This window comes from Muscardinus avellanarius (assembly GCF_963383645.1).
Source record: "Muscardinus avellanarius genome assembly, chromosome: 2".
In the NCBI taxonomy this organism is placed as follows: domain Eukaryota; kingdom Metazoa; phylum Chordata; class Mammalia; order Rodentia; family Gliridae; genus Muscardinus; species Muscardinus avellanarius.
In genome coordinates this window covers 126,075,148-126,096,391 of record NC_137787.1, presented here as the reverse complement: position 1 = coordinate 126,096,391, position 21,244 = coordinate 126,075,148, and the positions used below count along the sequence as shown (strand labels likewise).

Below are 21,244 nucleotides of genomic sequence, written 5' to 3'. Positions count from 1 at the left end.
AGTATCAAAGTGTAGGTATTTCATTAACTAGAAATTCCATGAATACCCAAGTTTGGCGACAACTGCATGTCCAAATAGTAAGAAAGTTGCGAGGAGGAAAATTCCAAACTTTTGAGATGGATTTATTCAGGAAGATCCCACAGAGTGAGTTATTATCAAAAGTACTATTACTTTGGGCTAAGCAGTGACTGCAAAGGCACAGCAGATCGTTATCCCTCCAAACTCAGGCTGTAAAACTTCAGAAAGCTCTTTATGCCAGACCACTGCTGCGTTAAGTTCATCTTCTGAACAGTGTCTCTGTGTCTGTATCCAGTGTAAAGTACCATTATAAAGCTGTGGTTCAAAGAACAGAACTTTATACAAAAAAGCAAACTGGAAATAACCTAAAGTAATATATTCCTGAACTTTAGGCCTTTAACACAATTTCTTCATTTTTTTTCTATTAAAAAATTGCATAAATGTAAATCCGACTAGCAGGCAAATGCCTTTTTTTAAAAAAAGGCTCTGGGTGAATTTGGAGCAAAGAGCTAGACATGCTCCTTCAGTTACTATTCATTTGATCCTTATTCAAAAAAGATTTAAATCACCTAATAGGGGACTTCATATAAAAAAATTCACTGATATTTCTCTTTGTGTGTCCTTAAAACAAATCTCTCAATTTGAACTAACTAGTGGGTCGCATACAGAGATTGCATACAACATTCTCACAAGTATTATGCACAAGGCTGCACTTCTATGCCATTATTTACCTGGTCCATTATGTCATTCAGGGCAACCCATCCCCCAAAGAGCAGATTCTGCAACCCTCAATGGCAAAAATGCTGCTGGGTATTGTTTCCCAAAAATGTCCTTGCAAATAGTTTCCCTTAATAAGTATACAATGTGGCAAAGTTCAAAGATCAGAAAAAAGTCTTTAAAAAATTAAAATTAGTGCATACACAAGTGGAAAACAAAAGCAGGAGCATCATTCACCTGATGGTGCTCCTAGATCTGAAACGAGTTCTTCACAGACAGAGCCTCCAATGGCAGCCAGAGCTCTTGGATAAGCGAAACATTCTTCCTTTCAAGTAACAGTGCACCTGACCCAAGGGCAAGCAGCTTTGCTCATCTCCTGTTTGCTTCCCCCACATGAGAGGAGATGACGGTAACAGTTCAGCTGTAGTGCAATTTGCTGTTGGTTAAGATCTTCAGCCATGTCCTGTGTGTGTTTTTAGCAAATACTACAACTGACTATTTGCAGCTGCAATTAGTTCTTGGAAAGTATTTTCAAAGCAGCGCTTTAAGTCACTGTAAGTCACCACCAGCACGCTCTTCTCATCTCTGGAAATGAGGCTTATTTTTTCTGGCACACCAGCATCTAGCTGAAAAGAAATGGATATGCAAAACATAAAGTTCATATATGTGTAAGATAATCTATTTAAGCACAACATTGCAACCGTGATAACTAAAATATCTTTAAAAGTTATGGTACATTCCCTTTCAGATATCCATAAATATTTTACATCATTAGCCATTAGACACAATTTTCAATTTAGATGTGTTTCAAATATAGCCCAATATGTCTACCTATCCCTTATACAAATGTTTGCATTAGTATATGCCCCTAAGTTGATACACCATATCATAGTTATTCCCCCAATATCTCTTTTTTTGTGTGGGTCTGGGGATGGAACCCAGGGGCATTTGACCTCCAAGCTACATCCCCTACCCTATTTTTTATTCTTTATTTTGAAACAGGGTCTCACTAAGTTGCAGAAGGCCTCACTAAGTAGCTGAGGCTGGGTGTGAACCATGATCTTCTGGTCTCAGCCTCCTGAATGCTGGGATTACAAGCGTGAGCCACCACACCCAGCTTCCCCCAATATCTTTCAATTCTTTGTATCATAAATTACAGTGCAGTGAACATGTTCATCTACTTAATTTTTTTTTCTGTAGGAAGTATTAAGGTTTTTTCCTTAGGAAAAATACTTAAGTACAAATAACATATGATCTTTATTCACTTATCTACAGAGATTTGTTAGTAATATTTTTGTGAGGTCTTTTTTCTGTGTGGTACTGGGGATTAAACTCATAATCCAGGGGCAGTCTATCTTCAGGCTATACCCCTAACCCTATTGCTATTATTTTGAAACAGGGTCTCAACAGGTTGTTGAGTCTCAGTACTTGCTGAGGTTGTCCTTGAGCCTTTGATCCTCCTGTCTCAGTCTCCCAAGGTTTGAAATTACAAGTATGCACTACCACGTCCAGCAAATAACCAGCCCTGCGATGGTTTCCATTTTACTTTTGTTAGTTGTCAAAGCATATTTTCTTTCCTTATCTCATTGAGTCAGTTCACTGAAGGCTCAAACTCCCAAAACATTGTACTAATTTGTCACCATTTCCACCTAAAATAAGTTTATGCAGAGTCTTAGATTTTAATAATCAATGTAGCCAACCTTCCTTTTTAATTTATTATACTCTTCCCAACTCAGAAAATTATTACATTTCAGACAAGTAATTTTATTTATCACCAGCTATTTTTATGATATGAAAGATCTGTCTTGAGATTTTCAATTACTCTAATATTCACTAAATGATCTTCCTTTGAGGTAACTAACTGCCCCTGATTTCCTTCATACTTGGGTCCTGCTGGTCAGTGTTTACACTAGTTGTATATATCATTCCTAATTATTGCTGCTTTGTAAGGACACTATGTTCCAAAACTTGGTAGAATGATATCCTATACATTGCTTTCAAGAAAATGTGTTCCCTTTAGAAGAAATAAGAGGAAAATGAATATGTGAATCGTAACGAGTTAGTTCAATGGCATAAGTAGTTTTTTGTTGTTGACAATGCTCTAAAAATTGAAAAGAAATTTCAAACAAGGCAAAGCAGTACTTAAAACAACACATTTCCCTTACGAGTTTACTGCTCCATGCATTAACAGTTCTAAACCATGTGCTGCTGGTATCAGGAGTTTTCTTCTCTACTATTTATAGTTAAGGGACAGTTTAGGCCAACAGTCTGTTGGTATCTTCTGTTTTAGGTTTGCGGTAGACACATAGAGCCTGTCATATATATTCTTTGCTTTCTTTCTATTCCAACCCTTTAAAACTATAATAGTTTTCTTAGCTTCTAGGATATAAAAAGACAGCAGTGGGAGGAATCTGCCTGCTAGCCATCACTTGCCAGCCTCTTGTTTACACACAAGCCTACACACAGATTAAGACTCACTTCTAAAGATCAGTTCTGAATTATGCACTTCCAAATAATTAATAAAAAATATGTTCTTCCTTTCCTCTGTAAATCTCACCTCTCCCAGCACTTTCAAAAAACATAAAGTCTACTTCTTAAATACATTTATATCATCTCCCTTTAATTCATTCAGCCACCTAACTCACCATGTACAACAGCAGGGCCTACTAATATCATCTGTTTTGTGCATTTACTATTACAATACCTGTAGTTAGCAATAAATGAATTGGTAATACCTAATACCAGTCACGATGACTTAGAATATTTAAAAGCAAGTTTATTTTTCAGTTTTCCATTCACTCTTTTATTTGGTGCCACAAAATTACATGTAAATAAAAATACACTACAAAAGGGATACAGCCATTCTGTGATAGTTTATTACGATAAAAATATGCACAATAAAAAATCCTGAAACTATTCATGTAGGTGTAAAAAATCTTCCCTAGACTAAAAAATGCCGTAAAAATATGACTACTCTATGTTAAGGTCCCGATTTCTTAAATCTCTTGATATTTGCATAAGATGCAACTTACAAACTGTAGGTAGCATATTATGGTCTTAAAAATCCAGATATGAATTACCTTGTTAAGACAAGAAATGATATGACTGAGGTCAATCCAGGGAGCACCCGCTTCTGTCACCTGATGAAAAAGATGATCTCTAAAGAGTTTCAACAGGTAACGATCTCCAGTTTCTGACCAAGTAGGATCCTTTTGAAACCTGGGGGAAATTAATATTTTATCTCAGTAACTCATGCTGTCTGCCATATGGCCACAGGTTTATTTTTCAGACTCAAAACTAGTTTAATTATTTTACACAATAAATAAAAAATTAATGAATTTTGTGTAGTTTTAAAAAAACTCACTGAACATGAAAGTCTATAAATTTGTTTTTCATTCTAAATTCCCAGGAGCAATCATCCATTATACATTATTTTCCCTCCTTATTTCAGTACCTACCATTAGATAAAATAAGTAAAAAAAAAAAAAAAAAAAAAAAAAAAGATTTTAGATATCTTTAGACTGAAGCCATAAGAGAATATTCTTTTATCCCTTCCATCTTATATGTTACAAAGACATGGTCAGATATATTTTCCACCTTACCCAAGAGCGTAAATTAAAAACATGTTCAGAAAAGAACAACAGAAACAGATTCTGGTTTCCTACCATTTCAGCTGAAGGCAAACTCCAAAGAACGAGAGAAACCAGATGAACTGCTCGTTTTCAGTGACCTTAGGAACTTACAGTGGAAATAGATGTTATTCAAATAATCAAAGAAAGCAGTAACTGCAGATTGGTATAATGCTTTTTAAAAGAAGGGGATAGGACACAGATCAGAAACATGAATTCATCAGAAACATGAATTCATCTGGAAGGGTGAGGAAGATTTTCCAGAGGAAGCATTCTCCTTAGTCAGAAAGAGAGGTATTTGTAAAAGACAACATGAAGCAGAAAAGAAACTTACAAAGGCTGTGTTTGGATGGGGTTAGGAAAGGAAAGAGAAAAATGTGAATACAAGGGTGGGAAGGCTACAGAGAAGGCAGAGACAAGGAATGAATGAGAGAAAGATGAGGAGTGGAGGAGGACATCTGAAGCAAAGATGAGAAATAGGTAGGGGCCAAATTGTGTAGTCTTAAGTCACGTTAAAACACTAGGATCTGGGCTGGGGTTATAACTCAGTGGTGGAGCACTTGCCTAGTATACATGAGGCCCAGAGCTACATCGCCAGGATCACAACACAAACAAATAAATGACAACAACAACAAAAAACCTGGGTACTACTTATTCTGAGAGCAAGGGGGGACTAACTAACACAGTCATATTATGTTTTACAAAACAGAATATGGTATTATGGGTTAAGTGGTATGACAGCAGACCTGACAGAAGTGAACCCTAGTGTTACAAGGGGCGTGGGAAAGAGGAAGCCCATAAGAAATAAGCCACATGGGAGAGGCTCAGGAACTGCTGCCATCAGGGATTGCTATAGGTGCAGATATGGACTGAGGCTGAAATCTGCAGCACTGAGGAAAGCTCTAGCAACAGCAAATAAAGCACCCATCTCCCAACCCTACTCCTATCTCTGCCTGGCAGAAATCTGGAGGTTTAGTTTCTAGAAGGGACATATCAGAAAAGCTTCAGCCCCAGGATGCCAGCAAAGCAGTGGCTGAGGAGATGAGGAAAATTCTAATATCTGAATGATGGAAATTTCAGAAAAAGAAAAGGAATTACTAAATAGTGAAGATCATTTTCCAGACCTGTAGAAGAATGTCCAAGATTAAAAGAGGAATCTAAGCTGGTTTTGGTGGTGCATGCCTGTAATCCCAGTACTTGGGAAGCTGAGACAGAGGACTGCAAGTTGAAAGCCAAAGCCAGCCTCTGCAACTTAGTGAGACCTTGTTTCAAAATAGGGTATAGCCTAAAGGTAGAAGGCCTCTGGGTCCCATCTCCAGTACGACCAAAAAAGAAAAGAAAAAGAAAAAAGTAAAATGGTGTATCCATTGATTCATCATTTTGAGTTTAAAACACACGCCATGCACATCATTACTGACAAAGAAAATGATTCTAAAAGCTTTGAAGAAGGAAAAGATTTGGAAAGAAAATGGCTTTGAATTTGTCTGGCAGTTAAGGCCAATTGAACAATGCTTTCAAATTCCTTTTTTTTTTCCCCCCAGTACTAGGGATGAAACCCAGGGGCATTCTACCTCCAAGCTACACCCCCAGTCCTATTTTCAATTCTTTATTTTTATTTTGAAACAGGGCCTCACTAAGTAGCTGAGGCTGTCTGCAACCCACGATTCTCTGTCTCAACCTCCAAATGCTGTGTGCGCCACCACACCTGGCTCACAATGCTTTCAAATTCCAAACAAAACTATTATTACTATTATCTAACATAATTACCCAAGAGAAATAAAAAGTATAGAAACCAGAAAGGAAGAAATGGTTTAACTATTATTATTTGCAGGTGTTAAGACTGTATACTTGAGAAACTCAAGAGAATCTACTGGGAAATTACCCGAACATGGTATCAAGTTACAAAATTACAGAAATCAACTAATTTTCATTAACTGATGAAACAATAACAACCAAAAACAAGAAGTAAGAAGACGAAACAAGAGGGGAGGGGAAACCAGACAATAAACCAATAATCCATGCCTCTAATTTCAGTACTTAGGAAGCTGAGACAGGATCAGGAGGTTTAATGCCAGCCGCAGCAACTTAGCCAGACCTTGTTTCAAAATACAAAATAAAAAGGGATGGGGGTAGAGCTGGAAGGGAGAATCCCCTGGATTGAATCCCCAACATTAACACACACCCCGCCAAACAAAATCCTCCATATGTTATAATTATTTGAAGAACTTTAAAGCTCCTGAATATGATGAAAATACGCACCAACAAACAGAATGGCATATCATGGTCTTGGTTAAGAAAGCTCAACATCTAAAACCACAGAAGCTTCTCTTCCCTATAAAAACACCATCAGATTTACTGATTTTTTTTTAAGCTGGGTAAACTGATTCTAAAACTCATACAAAAAAATTAAAAGGTTTTTAGGAAGGCCGGTGCCAGGGCCAGTGAGGACGGGATCGGAGCCTGCCGTGAGGCAAGGCCAGAGCTGGGGCCTCCGAGACCGTGATTGGAGCTTGCCGAGCGGTTAGGCTGGTGGAGGGGCCGGCGGCCGACATCGGAGCCTTCTGTGAGGCAAGGCTGCTACTGAGGCCTCCGAGGCCGGGATCAGAGCCTGCCAAGGGGTTAGGCCGGTCCTGGGGCCAGCAAGGCTGGGATCGGAACCTGCCGTGAGGCAAGGCCGGTGCTGGGGCCTCTGAGGCCAGGAGAAGAGTCTGCCGAGGGGTTAGGCTGGTGCCAGGGTCAGCGAGACTGGGACGGAGCCTGCCTTGAGGCTAGGCCGGTGCTGGGGCCACCGAGACTGGGATCAGAGCCAGCCGAGGGGTTAGGCCAGTGTGGGGGCCAGCGAGGCCAGAATTGGGGCCTCCCATGAGGCAAGCCGCTGCTTAAGCCAGCAAGGTCTGGATCAGTCCACCGGGTAGCCAGGCCACTACTGGGGCTGTCAAGAGTGGGATCGGTACTTGCAACGCGGCATGCACAAAAAAATATCGCAGAAAATAAAAACCAGATGCTTCCCCTAATCAACAATAACTAGGAGGAAAGGAGCAACAGGAAGAGGTCGAGTTATAGAAATGGCCCTATAGCGAAGCAATTAAGGTGACCAATCAGAGGGTATGGAATATGAGAAGATGGAGCCTCTTTAATATAACATAAACAGGAGGTACATAAACAAATGTATCAAAGTTAATCACCAAACAAGCATGGGATCAAGGGAGAGGGAGGGAATGGGATGGGGGCTGGATGAGGGCTAATTGGATGATGTGTGCTTGTATATCCTCTCAAGTCTTGTATTCCAATGTGATATATGATTACAATGCACCAATAAAAATAAATTAAAAACAAAAACAAAAAAATAAATAAAAGGTTTTAGGAAAACAATATACAATGGAATAAAGAGGAAGCCAGGCGTGGTGGTGCTCACTTGTAATCCCAGCATTCCGGAGGCTGAGACCAGAGGATACGGTTCGCGGACAGCCTCAGCTACATAGTAAGGCCCTTCACAACTCAGTGAGACCCTGTTTCAAAATAAAGAATAAAAAATTGGGCAGGGGTTGTAGCTTGGAGGTCAAATGCCTCTGGGTTCCAGCCCCAGTCCTGAAAAAAAAAAAAAAAAAGAAAAAAAAAAAAGAAAACATTATTAGATATAAAAACTTCTATCATTAAAATGGTGTGAAGGAGGTGTTGCTTCAAACTGGAAAAAGCTAGACTATTTAAAAAATAGCGTTAGGTTTAGTAGGTGGTTGTCTGGGGTGAAAGCTGGACTTATATCATATATCCTATATAATTTCTAAATATACAAAAATTTCCATATGAAAAAAAGAAACCACAAACATTCCAGAAAAAAACCATAAAGCAATTCATTTATAATCTCAGAGTGAAAAATACCTATGACTCCAAACCCAAAAGCATTAAAAAAGTTTGATAAATTTAGATTATGTACATACATGTCTGAATTTTAAAAAATGAAGTTAAAAAAAGACTAGTTTTAAAAAAAAGCGTGAATCTCTCTAGCTCCTACATATCACTATAAAATTTTTACTTTCCACCAGAAAATAAAAATGAGCAAAGGTTAAAACTGCCCCCAAATTCAATTCTTCACCTAAATTCAATTTCTCATCTATCAGGTTGATAAAACTCTAATAAAAGTCTGAAAAGGAATTGTAGAGGAATGTCCACTAACTACATGAAACTTTTCTGCAACCACTCTGAAATTATGACACATCCACCAACCAGCACTGCATAAGCAAAACACTAAGAGCAGCACAAATATCCTGCAGCAGGGATGAGGGAAGAAATGAGAGTCGACCCGCAGATGGATGTCCGGTGGCCATGTGCAGAGGAAACAGCAGTGGCTAAGAGCACAGACCCTGGAGCCACATGGTCTAGCTCTGAACCTGAGTCTTGGCTCTTCTACTAAATATGAGACCTCTGTTAACTCATCAATGCCTCAATTTCTTGTTAAATTGGAGCAACAACAGTATCTCCATCACAAGGTTGTCACAAAGAGTAAATTAAGTCAGATTTGTAAACTACGTAGAATAGGGCTTAACATATCCTAGACATATCTAAACAGAAATGTTTCCAGAATATATTATTATGAGAAAAAGTAATAAGTAATACACAGAACAGTAAGTGTAATTTATAGTTTTTATACACTTAAAAGTGATAGTATTTGAGCAGGTGCATGCTTGTAATTCCAGTACTTAAGAGGCTCTCAGCAAATAAAAAATAAAATAGGGCTGCAGGTAGTTTGGGGATAGAAGGCACCTGGGTTCAATCCCCAGTAACACACACACACATACACACACAGCATAGCAGTGCATGCTTGTCATCCCAGCTACCTGGGAAGCTGAGGCAGAATGATCACAAGTTCAAGGTAAGCCTGGAAACTCAAATTAAAAAGGGCTGGCATAAAATGCCTAGCATGCACAAGGTCTGTGTTTAATCCTCAGTATGGCAAAAAACAAAAAGGGTCTGGGTATGATGATACAATAATATTTGCAACTCTGGAAATATATAGGGCAACTGGGAAGACTGGGGATATCAGGTATGAAAAGAGAGTGTATTTTTTACCACAAACTTCTATTTTTATAAAGTTGTTCATATACAGCCTATTCAAAAAATTTAAATGTAAATAATTTTTCTTAGGGCAACCCTGATTTTTATATTCAGTCACACTATAAATAACATGTGAAAACAAAAAAAAAAAATAAGACATTTTTGAACTTGCAAGTACTTAAAAAAAAAAACCCACCTTTCAACAAAAAACTAAGGGAGGGCATCCTCCGTTAAATCAAAAGAATAAATCAAGAAATAAGGTGTCTGCCACAAAGGGAGAGGCAAGGAGCTCTCAGAGGGCAATTCTGGACCCACAGTGCGCCTATGAACAGGCACAGAGCACAACTAGCCCAGGTGGAAACTGAAGCCGGGAATACTCAGAAAATTGCTGGGGGGAGGGGGTGATGAAGAAACTTGGCAGGTTACCTATATTTGAAAGATGTTTTACAACTCTGGCCAATTTTGTAATGACTTGATGATAAATAATTCTTGTTTGCTTAGTTTTCTCTTTCTTTCTTTGGAGGAAAGGGGTTACTGGAAATAAATTCAGGGGTATTCTACCTCTGAGCTACACCCCAGACCCCCACCCGTTTTTTGTGATACTGGGGGTGGAACTCCAGGGCCCTATTTTTTATTCTTTATTTTGAAACAGGGTCTCATTGAGTTGCAAAGGGCGTAAGTAGCTGAGGCTGTCTGCAAACCACAATCCTCCTATCTCAGCCTCCCCAAAGCTGGGATTACAAGTGTGCACCACCATGCCTGGCTCTTTTGTTGTTTTGAAACAGTCTCGGTAGGTTGCTGTGAGTATGTGTGATCCTCCTATCTCAGCCTCTCAGGTACCACACCTGGCCCTTTGCTTATTTTTCTATGTAGGATAATAATCAACTTCAGGAAGCCATAAACTGAAAAAAATGTACAAAAGAAAAAAAATAAAATTATGCTTCACTAAGTGGTACAGTTATGAATGCTATTTACCTACTCATAACAATGCCAATACTAAATACAGATTTAACTTAAAATGTATGGGGTAAGTGGCACAAGAAGTGTGTGTGTGTGTGTGTGTGTGTGTGTGTGTGTGTGTGTGTGTAGTGGGAAAAGTATGAGTCATTAGCTGATTTAAATATTGAAAAAAACCTCAGAAAATAGCAGTGGTAGCATACATTTTGAAGTGCAGAGATAAATACCAGAAGAAACAGCCTAAAGAGTTTTAAAAATGATTCAACATATAGTGAATCCTCTTTGCTTAAAAAAAAAAATTAGAAAAAATTCTAATTAGGTCTTTTGACTTTGAAAAAAAGGCAAGTGAATTTCATATGTAGAAAAAAAAAATCTCACAAGCAATGATACCTACCTAACACTTACCTCAACTAATGGATGAGACAATCCTACAATGTAACTCCCAGCAGTCACAGATGCTGTGATTCTGCTCTCCCTATCTCTGAAAATTACACAGGGCAAGCAGGGACAATACTGATGATGATGTAACTAATTTTAACGTACAAACAAGCAGAACTAAATGACAGTGTGAAATGGTGATATCTTTCCAATGCTAAAAATATGACAGCTATAAGGATCCAATAACTATAGATTTCTAAAGTTCCTAAATTGATCAAGGCAAACCGATTTGATTGGACTTTCAAAAAGGAGACATATTTTTAATCACAAAATATTCTTTTATGTGCATGCCACAAGAAAGGTTTCTAACACCTTGTATTTTCTGTGTTTAAGTGCATAAAATTTACAAGGACAACCATATGTAGGCTTTGGTTAGAAAATATCATCCAATGGCTAACAAAATCTTAAGTTATCTCACGAGAAAATTTTTTCCTCAAATAAAACCAATAAAAAGAAGGTATACTCATTCTCATTATACAAAATAGTGCCTTTGATTGAAAATATGTTATAAAATATTGTAAATCCTTACTCCGGCCTCTCATTGATTGTTCCCAATTTTGCTAGAAGCCTAAACAGTCTTCCATTTTGAACTTCCTATAAAACATTTTAAAAAGAGAAAGAATATTAATGTTCTAGCTATCTGAATATAAGAAACCATGTTAACAAAAACTAGTATGCTACACTTATATTACCATTAAAAAAATAATCCTAACATCTGCACCTTTTAATTATACTTTTAAATACACCCTGCTCATCATACAATGTGGTACTCAAGAAAGACATACAGCTGACCATTTTTAGTAATTTTTAAAAGTAACTCACATGAGAAATCAAGATTTTTATCACACGACTGTAGCAAAGCAATGAATGAAGAGAAAACATCAGAAATTATATTATTAAAGTCTAGAAAAAAATGCAACCATAGCCATCTACACAGAAGGTGTTGAGTGTGCACGCTCTTTACCTTTGCAAGGTCTTCTTCAATGACATCATTTCTCATCTGAGCAGCATCCAGTTGAGTATAAAATCGAGCACCAATCATGGGCATGATGTCATTAACACTTCTCATTCTATTTTGGTCAGTCAACAAATACCTAACCAGAATAAAGAGGAATCACCTGAATGCCCAAAATGCAATTTAAAAAGCAGCAGAACCTACAAGCATATGGCTATTGCTGTCACCATCATCTAATGCACACAATTGGGAAATATATTTTTCATGCAAGTCAAGTTCATTTTTAAAGTTTATTTATTATTTCTCTTTTCTAGAAAATCTTAAGACCCAATGGAGAAACATGTCTCTTCTCTACACTTTCACTATTGTGGGAAGTGAGATAAAGTAGATGATGGTCCCACTTACCCATTTCATTCTCAAACCCTTCTTTACAATTTAGCTAGATCAAAGATTATTAGAAACTTTTAAGAAGGCTGAAAGACCGAGTGGTTGTGGGGTTGGGAGCTTTTCCTGTTGCTCTTCAGAGATAATTTGTTGTTGTTTTAACAGTGGGGGTCTTGCTATGTTGGTCACTGGTCTTGAACTGATGGGATCCGGTGTTCTTGCTGCCTTAGCCTTCCAAGTACCTAGGACTACATGCTTGTGCCAAAGGTAATTCTGAAACTAAAACTGGGTCTTTAATTTTGTAAGCTGAATGTACTCCCTGCTTTTTAGAATGTCATCTTCCAGCTCTATTTACCAACTGTGAACATGTATTCATTTCTGAGAAATCTTTATGTACTAGTGCATATCAGACAAGACCAGTTCAATTTCTTCTATCATTTTAACTAAGGCAGAAAGTATTAAATATCTCAAGAGCTACCTGTTAGAACCCAATGATTCTCAGTCACCTGTTCCTACTTATTTTCTAGGTAAGCCCTTCTCTGATCTTCATAAAGACCCCACTTTTACTCTTCTGCTCTCATACTAGCTTACTGTCTTCATAGGACCTATCACTATCTGAAACTATCTTTTTTTTTGGTGGTACTGGGGGTGGAACCCAGGCGCTTTCTACCTCCGGGTCATACTCCCAGACCTTTTTTTTTGTTGTTGTTTTTAATTTGAAAACAGGGTCTCACTAAGTTGTTGAGAGCCTAAGTAGCTGAGGCTGGCTTCGAACCTGTGCGATCCTCCTGTCTCAGCCTCCCAAGAGCGGGGATTACAAGCGTGCGCCACCACACCCGGCAATCTGAAACTATCTTACTTGCTTATATGTTTGTCAGCTCTTTCTCCTCATGAGGGTGCAAGATTTCAGAAAATGAAAATTTTTATTATATTGTTTAAAGTATCTTCAACATCTGACATATAGTAGAGTTCTTTTATTGAATAAATAAATGATTATACTCAAGGAAATAACTGGTACCTTACCTATTTATCTGTAATTACTGACATGACTGTATTTGGGTAATCATAGTAAAAGTTATTACAAGCTATGTGATCTTGACAAGTTATTTTACCTCTCTATACCTCAAATTTGTTGTCTCCATAAATGGGGGTACCATGGTGCCTAATTTATAGTTTTGGGGAGGATTAAGTAAATTAACTCTTCTCAAGCAGTTAAAAAAGTGCCTGATACATGGTATATTACTCTGTAAATTTAATTCATGATTATTTTTGAGCTATGACATTTTGTTTATTCATTTTTAATTTAAAATTTTCAAGCATTTTAAAGTAGAAAGAATATAATGAATCCCCATGTATCATCACCCAGTTCCAATAATTATGAACATATAGCCAATCTGTTAGATTTATATCCTCTACTCCCACTTTTTAAAGAGGAACAATCTAGAAATTATAACCTGAAATCATTTGAGATACCCTAGGCTTTATAAACTGAGGCTGGGAATCAATGCTATAATCATTTATGGAATAAATATTTTCATTAAAATATAAATCATCTTATTTGATTATTAGTAGGATCCAGGCAACCATTGGCTTCCAGTGCTCTGTTACAAGTAGGACACCTATGCCAATATAACAATTAACATAGGAGCAGCCCCATCCTCCATCCCCCAGTTCCATACCCCAGGGCTGGTCCAAAAAGAAACTGGATCATCCAGGGCTACACAGAAAGATCAGAAGGGACAGCTGGAAGCTAAAAGAGACTGTTGATTAGGATCAATAAGTTCTAATTGCTTCTAGAACATAATAGGAAAAATTTCAAGTGTCTTCCTAGCATCTCTTCTCTAAAATAACTCATAATTATAATAAAGATCATGGTTGCTCACCCTCTGGAATCACTCAATATTAGATGTATCTGAAACAGGAAGAAGTCCTAGGGTGATAGTAACCTACAGTGGGTTTCTCAAGACAAATTATTTCAAGCCTATACTCGAGGATTCTCTGGAGTTTTACGATATTGCAGCATAAGCACGGGACCCTCTACACACCTGTTTGTTTGTTTTTTTTTAATCTGGAAACAGGGTCTCTTAAGCCAGCAAGGCTGGCTTCGAACCAGCGTGATCCTCCTGTCTCCGCCTCCCAATCCCGGAGATTACAAGTGTGCGCCACCACACCTGCTACACACTTGCTTTTTGATGGATGATTGAGCCAGGGATTACATTCACACATTTTAGAGCAGAATTGGCCAAGATTACTTTTTGAGATGATGGATATGTTCTGTCTGTGTTGTCCAATATATTAGTCAGGAGTTACATGTGGTTGCTGAACTGTTGAGATATATCTAGTATAACCAAAGAACTGAATTTTAAAATTATTTTTAGTTTAAAAGGGCACATGTAGCTAGAGGATAAAAGTATAGCTTTAGAAGGTACCCTCTGACCAAACATTTATAACATCAATAACTAATTTAAACTATTGGCTTAGATTATCTCAAGAAATATATACTTAGTGATAAAGAAGTTATCTGTATTTTGCTTGTATGAATATAAGATAAGCAATATCCAAACTTAAATAAAGGTCTGCCAATCTCAAATGATCATTATATACATTTTATCACATATAAAAACTTACAAGATCAGATTCTTCAGGTCAGAGGAATAGTTGATTGTCACCAATTCCATGGCTTTCTGTAAATTCTCTCGCTGAATTCCTGCCAAAGAGTTGCAAGCCAAAGCCAACACAACTTTTCCTAATGATATCAGATCTGCTTGCTGACAAAGAATAAACAGAACTTTTAATTTTTATTTCATAGGTATGTGTTTAATACATAATACTATCGCCTAAATGGGAAAAAATCATTTTAAATAAACTTCAGAATTTAGGGCAGGACTCTAAAATATTTGTGCTCATCAGAATCACCTGGGAGCTTATTAAAAGAATAATTTCTGAGACCTTCCTTCAGAGATTTGCATTTTGTGAACAGGCCTGACATTTTTAAAGCATCTAGGCAATTCTAATGACATTTTTAAAGTTCTACGGCTAAATTTTAAGAAACATTAAGTAATTCACATGCCAGCTACAGACTTCTGCTTTTAAAAGTTGTTTAAAATTCTTTTATTTAAATAGAGCTGATACTCTTCCCTATTACAACAAATTTGCTTTACTATATCCACTGCAATTTAACATACATACTCATCTCATTTTCCATGAATCCCAGAATGTGGTGTGAATGTGAAAATTGGAAGGAAAGTTATTCCACTAAAAATATAAGTATCAACCTGATTTTAGGTCGTGTTCATGCTTGAGAACATAAAAAATGCTACAAACCTCAATGACAACCCATCTGTCTTTTTCTCCAAACAAGACTATTTTTATTTATACTACAACAAACTGTTGAGTTCCGAAACTACCCCTTTGCTATTTCTATTTTTATTTTTTTTACAGTACTGGGAAATGAACACAGGGGCATTCTACCTTTGAGCTACACCCCCAGCCCTCTATTTTTTTAATTCTTAATTTTGAAACTGGGTCTCACTAAGTTGTGGAAACCCTCACTAAGGAGCTGAGGCTGGCTGTGAACTTGAGATCCTCCTGTCTCAGCCTCCCAAGTACTGGAATTACAAGAGTATGTCACCATACCTGGATCCTTTTCTACTTTTAAAAAAGTACTTTACTATTCTGAGGCTTGCTTTCTAAAAGAATTTTTAAAAGACAGCTGACCAAACTGTGGTGAGCTCCTTATCATTATTAGAACACTATTCTGTTCACCTCCTGTAGCCCTGCTTGGTAGGCAACCATCTACAATCATGAACCTGGGAGAACAGAGTAGCTCCAAGTTAACCTCAAGAAATTTGAAGCAATTACTACCAAAGACTTCTGCAAATCTCAAAACCTGAGATTCTCATTTGAATTACTAGATAGGTGTTCATTTACTGAGTGCTGGTTATTATAAAGAGCTTTCAAATCTAGTTATACTTTAAAATCACCAGAGGAAGTTAACAAGAAAACACAGCCAACCAACCAACACCTACTGGCCACCTTTTTATTCCAGTTTTGGAGTTAACACCCTGGGGTAAAGATCTTTTCAAAGCTTCCACAAGAGATTCTGATATGCAGCCAGGGTTAAGAACCAAGTTAATGGAATGCCTGTTAACTGGCATATTTAAAAAATCAAGTACTTTAAGTCAATCACTAATTAAATTTTAGCACTAGATAATTATCTTTAACATTCCACCTAAATAATAAGGAATAAGAGGAAACCAAACTCCATTACTAAAATAGCATTTTAAGAGTTCAAACTTAAAAATGTATACAAAACCAGTATTTGTGGATCTGACACTCTGAATATAAGATCAGTAAACATGATTAGATAAACTACTTTGAATCCACCAGCAGAAAAGATGCCCAGGACTCCAATGCAAGGAAGAAGCCAGCAGACAGGCTAGGAAGGAGCACTTTTAACTGCCGAGACAGGCCTGCTCTCAAGCAAGGCCTGCTGTGAACACCAAGGATGACTTTCTCCAACACATTTAAGACTAGCTAACTTTCCAAGTTACAATAACAAAACTATAGAAATCTTAGCCAAGAGAAACTGAGAGTGCTGTCAGTGCTAACTATAAATTTCTATAGGTATTTTAAGCCTGTGTACTCAAAGCAATAAAAGTGGTTGTATCAAGTATTTGAGCATCATGTACAAACACACAGCCTCCCAATCTTATAAACAGTACAAATTTTCAGTTTGGTCTCAACCTTGAACTGATGTTGTATAAAGCCTCCCTCCTAGAACATTCCATTATTCTCCACCACAACACAGGAAAGTAAAGGACCAAGACAGCTGAAAAACTAGGTGGGTTTAAAACAAAGTAAGGACATCTACTTTGAGTACATTCTACCACCTCTCTAAAGCTGACTTAAGGTGAAAACATTCACTTTGAGAACTAAAGTATGCTTACATATAACATAATCCAGATTAGAATGTTTTTGTGTGTGTGGGTCTGAGGATGGAACCAAGGGGCATTCAACCTCTGGGCTACACCCCCTGCCCTGATTTTTATTCTTTATTTTGAAACCAGTTCTCACTGAGTTGCAGAGGCCCTCACTAAGTAGCTGAGGCTGTCCACGAACCGCGATCCTCCGGTCTCAGCCTCCCGAATGCCGGGATTACAAGCGTGCGCCACCATGCCTAGCTTCAGATTAGAATTTTTTCAATAAAGTTTTACTTAAGAGAGTTTACACATCATAAAAACTCAATAACTCTTCTTTTCCTATTTCCCAACTAAATTATTTTCTATTTGTTTTGCTTCTTACCTCCATCTGGTTTTTCCCCCCGATTTGTTGAATTCAAGTTTCCCCCCAACTCATTTTTACTTTCTTCCTGATTCTTGATTTCTTTCTCTGATTCTATGGCTCTACCTATCTCTATTTTACTGAAAGTCAGTCTCTATTCACGTGTCTGAAACAGACTATGAAAAATAGACTACAAGAAATAATGCACTCCTTTCTCATGTACCCTTTTCCCTGTAAACTCATACTCCCCCCCTTTTGGGACTAACTTTAATTCTCTCCTATACCTTACTAAATAAACTACATGAACACTCTTCCACATACATATAAAAAAAATGGGGGAGGAGGAGGAGGAAGGGGGAAAGGGAGAAGAAGAAAAGAAGAAAAAAAGAAGGGAGAGAAGAAAATCTGATAAATCTTTTACTGCTGAAAAATAAAGAGAAGTAACAACTGTTTGAAAGTTGAATGAGTTTATGAATGAAGACAGTTCCTGACTTATAAATCAGCTAACTGTCCTAAATTCATACTTAAAAGCTACTTTTTTGGAACTCAGGGACTTTTTTTTATAAGAGTACTATTTTACAAGATAAAGCTAAAATATTGTACAATTGCAACCAAAAAGTAGAAAATACTATTATTGTGACACAAAAATTATCAAGCTAGTCTTATTTTATATTAATATTTTTTGTGGGGGTGCTGCTGGGGACTGAACCCTTGTGCACGCTGGACACATGCTCTACTCCTGAGCTAGGTCCCCAACCCATTTTACTAAATTTAGAAAGGATTCTTTCAAAAAAGAATGAGGGAATAATATTAAAGCATGTGCTTTGTTTTGTTCTTTTTTAATATACAGAGAGAATTCTAGATTTTTATAATAGAAGATGATATAATCTCTAAATAATTTCTAACATCTCTTCTAACACTTAATATTATTTTCATGGATACTATGAAGATTACTAGCAATTTAATAGTCAATAATCTGTCCTTTTCTGAAGCACAAAGATTATATGAAGAAAAATTAATCAGGTAAATTACTTTAGCACTAAGCATATGACAGAAAAAGAAAAGCAATAAAAAATAACAGACCTAGAAAAGAAGAAAAGAGCAAATACCCACAAGCAGAATATAGCTCTGTGTGTGCTGGTGGTGGTGGTAGTGGTGGGTGGTGGTGGAGGGACAGGGATCAGTGGGGCTCTTTCCACTGCCCACTAGATGCTGCTGTCAACCAGAGCAGCCTTCGCCATGGAAGGTAGGCAAGGGGAGGGGAAGGTGGGTAAAGGGCACACAATTTGAGCGCAAGGAGTGCCTGTGGGTTCTGGGACACACTGCCTGTGGTTCAATAGCAAACAGGATTTATGCAAAAATCTGAACAGTAAACACTAACTTAGACTGTATTTATCATTTTGTCATTCTTTCCTTTTTGTTCTAAAATTGTGTCTTATACTAAAGTGAACTAAAAAAATCTTTTAAAATTCTGAATACAAGTTGAAGAAAAGAGCAATGGGAAAGTAAAGTGTTTCTTCATGTGATTAAAAGATTCTGCTTTATACCAAACCTCTTTGTTAGTAAGTGACCAAAAAACCCAAAAACACTTTGTACACACAACAGAACTACAGTTGTCTCAAAATGAAAGCTGTATATCCTAATGTCAAGCCCTGCAATACAAACTGGATGACATAAAATATTCACTTTAAATTGGCACAATCTTACTCACCTGGTACTGAGCCATTAATGCCAATGGATTATTGTTTTGGCTGTTATCAAATGTTAAAACATCAAAAACTCCAACACAATTTACTCGCAACCTTTAAGGACAGGAGAATTTAAAGAAAATAATTAAAATAAGCTTAACAAATGGATATTTACTATTTCCTCTCATATTAGGAAGAACTTCAGGATATTATTTACTCTAATGTCCATCTGAACCTCCAAACATAATCTCCAAAACTCATTATAGAAGTAAGAAGATCAAGGTTTGGGAATACCAAGCAGGGGTGGGAGGTGTGTGTGTTACTGGGGATTGAACGCAAGAACGTTCTATTCCTAAGTTATCTACTTTATTTTGAAACAGGGTCTCGCTAAGTTGCTGAGGCTGGCTTTGTACAATTTTTTACTAATTTCAAGTCTCCTTTTTAATCACTCAAGCTGTTTATTAGTTATTCATGAACAACACTAGTTAGCTTCCTAACCCTAGCTAAAGATGTACCTGGCATTGTCCCAAGTACTTTATGTATTATTAACCCATTCAAATTTCTTAATGAACTTATGAGACAGGTACCTTAAAAATAAGAAAAATTAAGTTAATAATACTACCTGTCTAACAAAGTTGTTGAAACACAGAAAAGTTAATTTATTCAAGATCTGATAGTAATTAACAGAGCCAGGAGATGGACCCAAGGAACCTAGTACCAGATCTTCAGTTCTTTATGTTATACTGCCCCAAATTACCACAACTCCAAACTCAGGTGAAGTAAGGGTCTGTGTTACTTCTCTCTAGCAGTTATTCTCAAAGCATGGGACTCAATCAACAGCAACAGATCACAGAGGAATTTGTTTAAATGCAAACTCTAGCCAAGCATGGTGGTGCACACCTATCATCTCAGTGACTCAGGAGGCTGAGACAGGAAGATTGTGAAATTCAAGGCCAGCCCGGGGAACTTAATAAAACCTTGTTTCAAAAAAAAAAAAAAAAAAAAAAAGCCTGAGGATGTAGCTTATACATATATAGCAAATTAATAGGTCTGACAAAAAAATTAACAAATGAAAAATTCTGGGGTTAGAGCCCAACATTTATGGTTAAGCGCTCCAGGTGGCTCTGATCATTTGTGAACCTTGGTTATACATTCAAAAAGTTGTATTGATTCATACTTCTCTACTCCCAACCTTAACCCTTTATATCTTCCTGACCTACCCTCCCTCCCTTCCTTCCTTCCTTCTTTCCTCCCTTCCTTTCTTTCTGCAGTACCGGGGATGGAATTCAGGGGCATTCTACATCCAAGCTATACCCCCAACCCTATTTTTTATTCTTTATTTTGAAACAGAGTCTCATTGAGTTGCAAAGGGATTCACTAAGCAGTAGCTGAGGCTGGCTGGGAACCCGGATCCTCCTGTCTCAGCCTCCCAAATGCTGGGATTAACAAGCATGCGCCACCACGCCCAGCTCTACCTTCCTGATTCTTATATTTTTGTTTAACAATAATTTCATTAAAAATCCAATGTTACATGTACTCAAAAGTCACAGAAGTTCTTCTGGATGAAATATATAAAAGTAGAATTAAGACAAATTATCATACTGTATTTACTATTAGATGGTCAGTAAGGAAAGCAAAACTAAAATGCTAGTACCTTGTTTTGCCAGTTATCAGAATCTTTGTTGGGTCCATAACTCGACATGCCAAACCTGCTGTATGAATGGTGCGCAATGCAGAACTCAGTTGGACAATGTATGCCCAAATAAGAGATTCTGGCAATAATCCAGCATGCTGTCTGGGTAGTGGTCCATCGTGTTGACCTATAAAGCAAATACATTAAAAAATGACAACTTTAACTTAGGCAACCAACTAAAAACACTGAAATATATTAATCCAAAATTAATAAAGACAATTCATATATTCATGTACAACATGTTAATATATGTGTATGCATGATTTGAGTTTAGTATATTACTAAGAACAGATAAGGCCAAATGTTCTTATAACCAAGATTATACCTTATACATTGTCAGATGGAGATTTCACACCAAAGTGCTCTTTTCTGTGACCACATAATGAACAAACAAAAATTACTTAAAGAATTATCATTAGCAAAAAAAAAA

At 37.2% G+C, this 21,244-nt stretch overlaps 1 protein-coding gene across 6 annotated transcripts in view; it reads right to left on the bottom strand.

The window, feature by feature from the left end:
• Positions 1 to 325: 325 nt before the first annotated feature.
• The window catches only part of PAN3 (poly(A) specific ribonuclease subunit PAN3), a gene marked incomplete at both ends in the record, with an annotated part of 174,037 nt that continues 153,118 nt past the window's right edge, over positions 326 to 21,244 (bottom strand). For 5 of the 6 annotated variants that reach the window (XM_080689996.1, XM_080689998.1, XM_080689999.1 and 2 more), the window contains 7 exons: positions 1,221 to 1,361; positions 3,816 to 3,954; positions 11,341 to 11,405; positions 11,776 to 11,905; positions 14,779 to 14,918; positions 19,145 to 19,235; positions 20,776 to 20,941. In XM_080689996.1, the coding sequence (XP_080546122.1) occupies positions 1,221 to 1,361; positions 3,816 to 3,954; positions 11,341 to 11,405; positions 11,776 to 11,905; positions 14,779 to 14,918; positions 19,145 to 19,235; positions 20,776 to 20,941 (872 nt within the window). Of the gene's footprint in view, positions 334 to 1,220; positions 1,362 to 3,815; positions 3,955 to 11,340; positions 11,406 to 11,775; positions 11,906 to 14,778; positions 14,919 to 19,144; positions 19,236 to 20,775; positions 20,942 to 21,244 lie in introns of those variants that run through there. The other variant, XM_080689997.1, reaches the window with a different exon arrangement.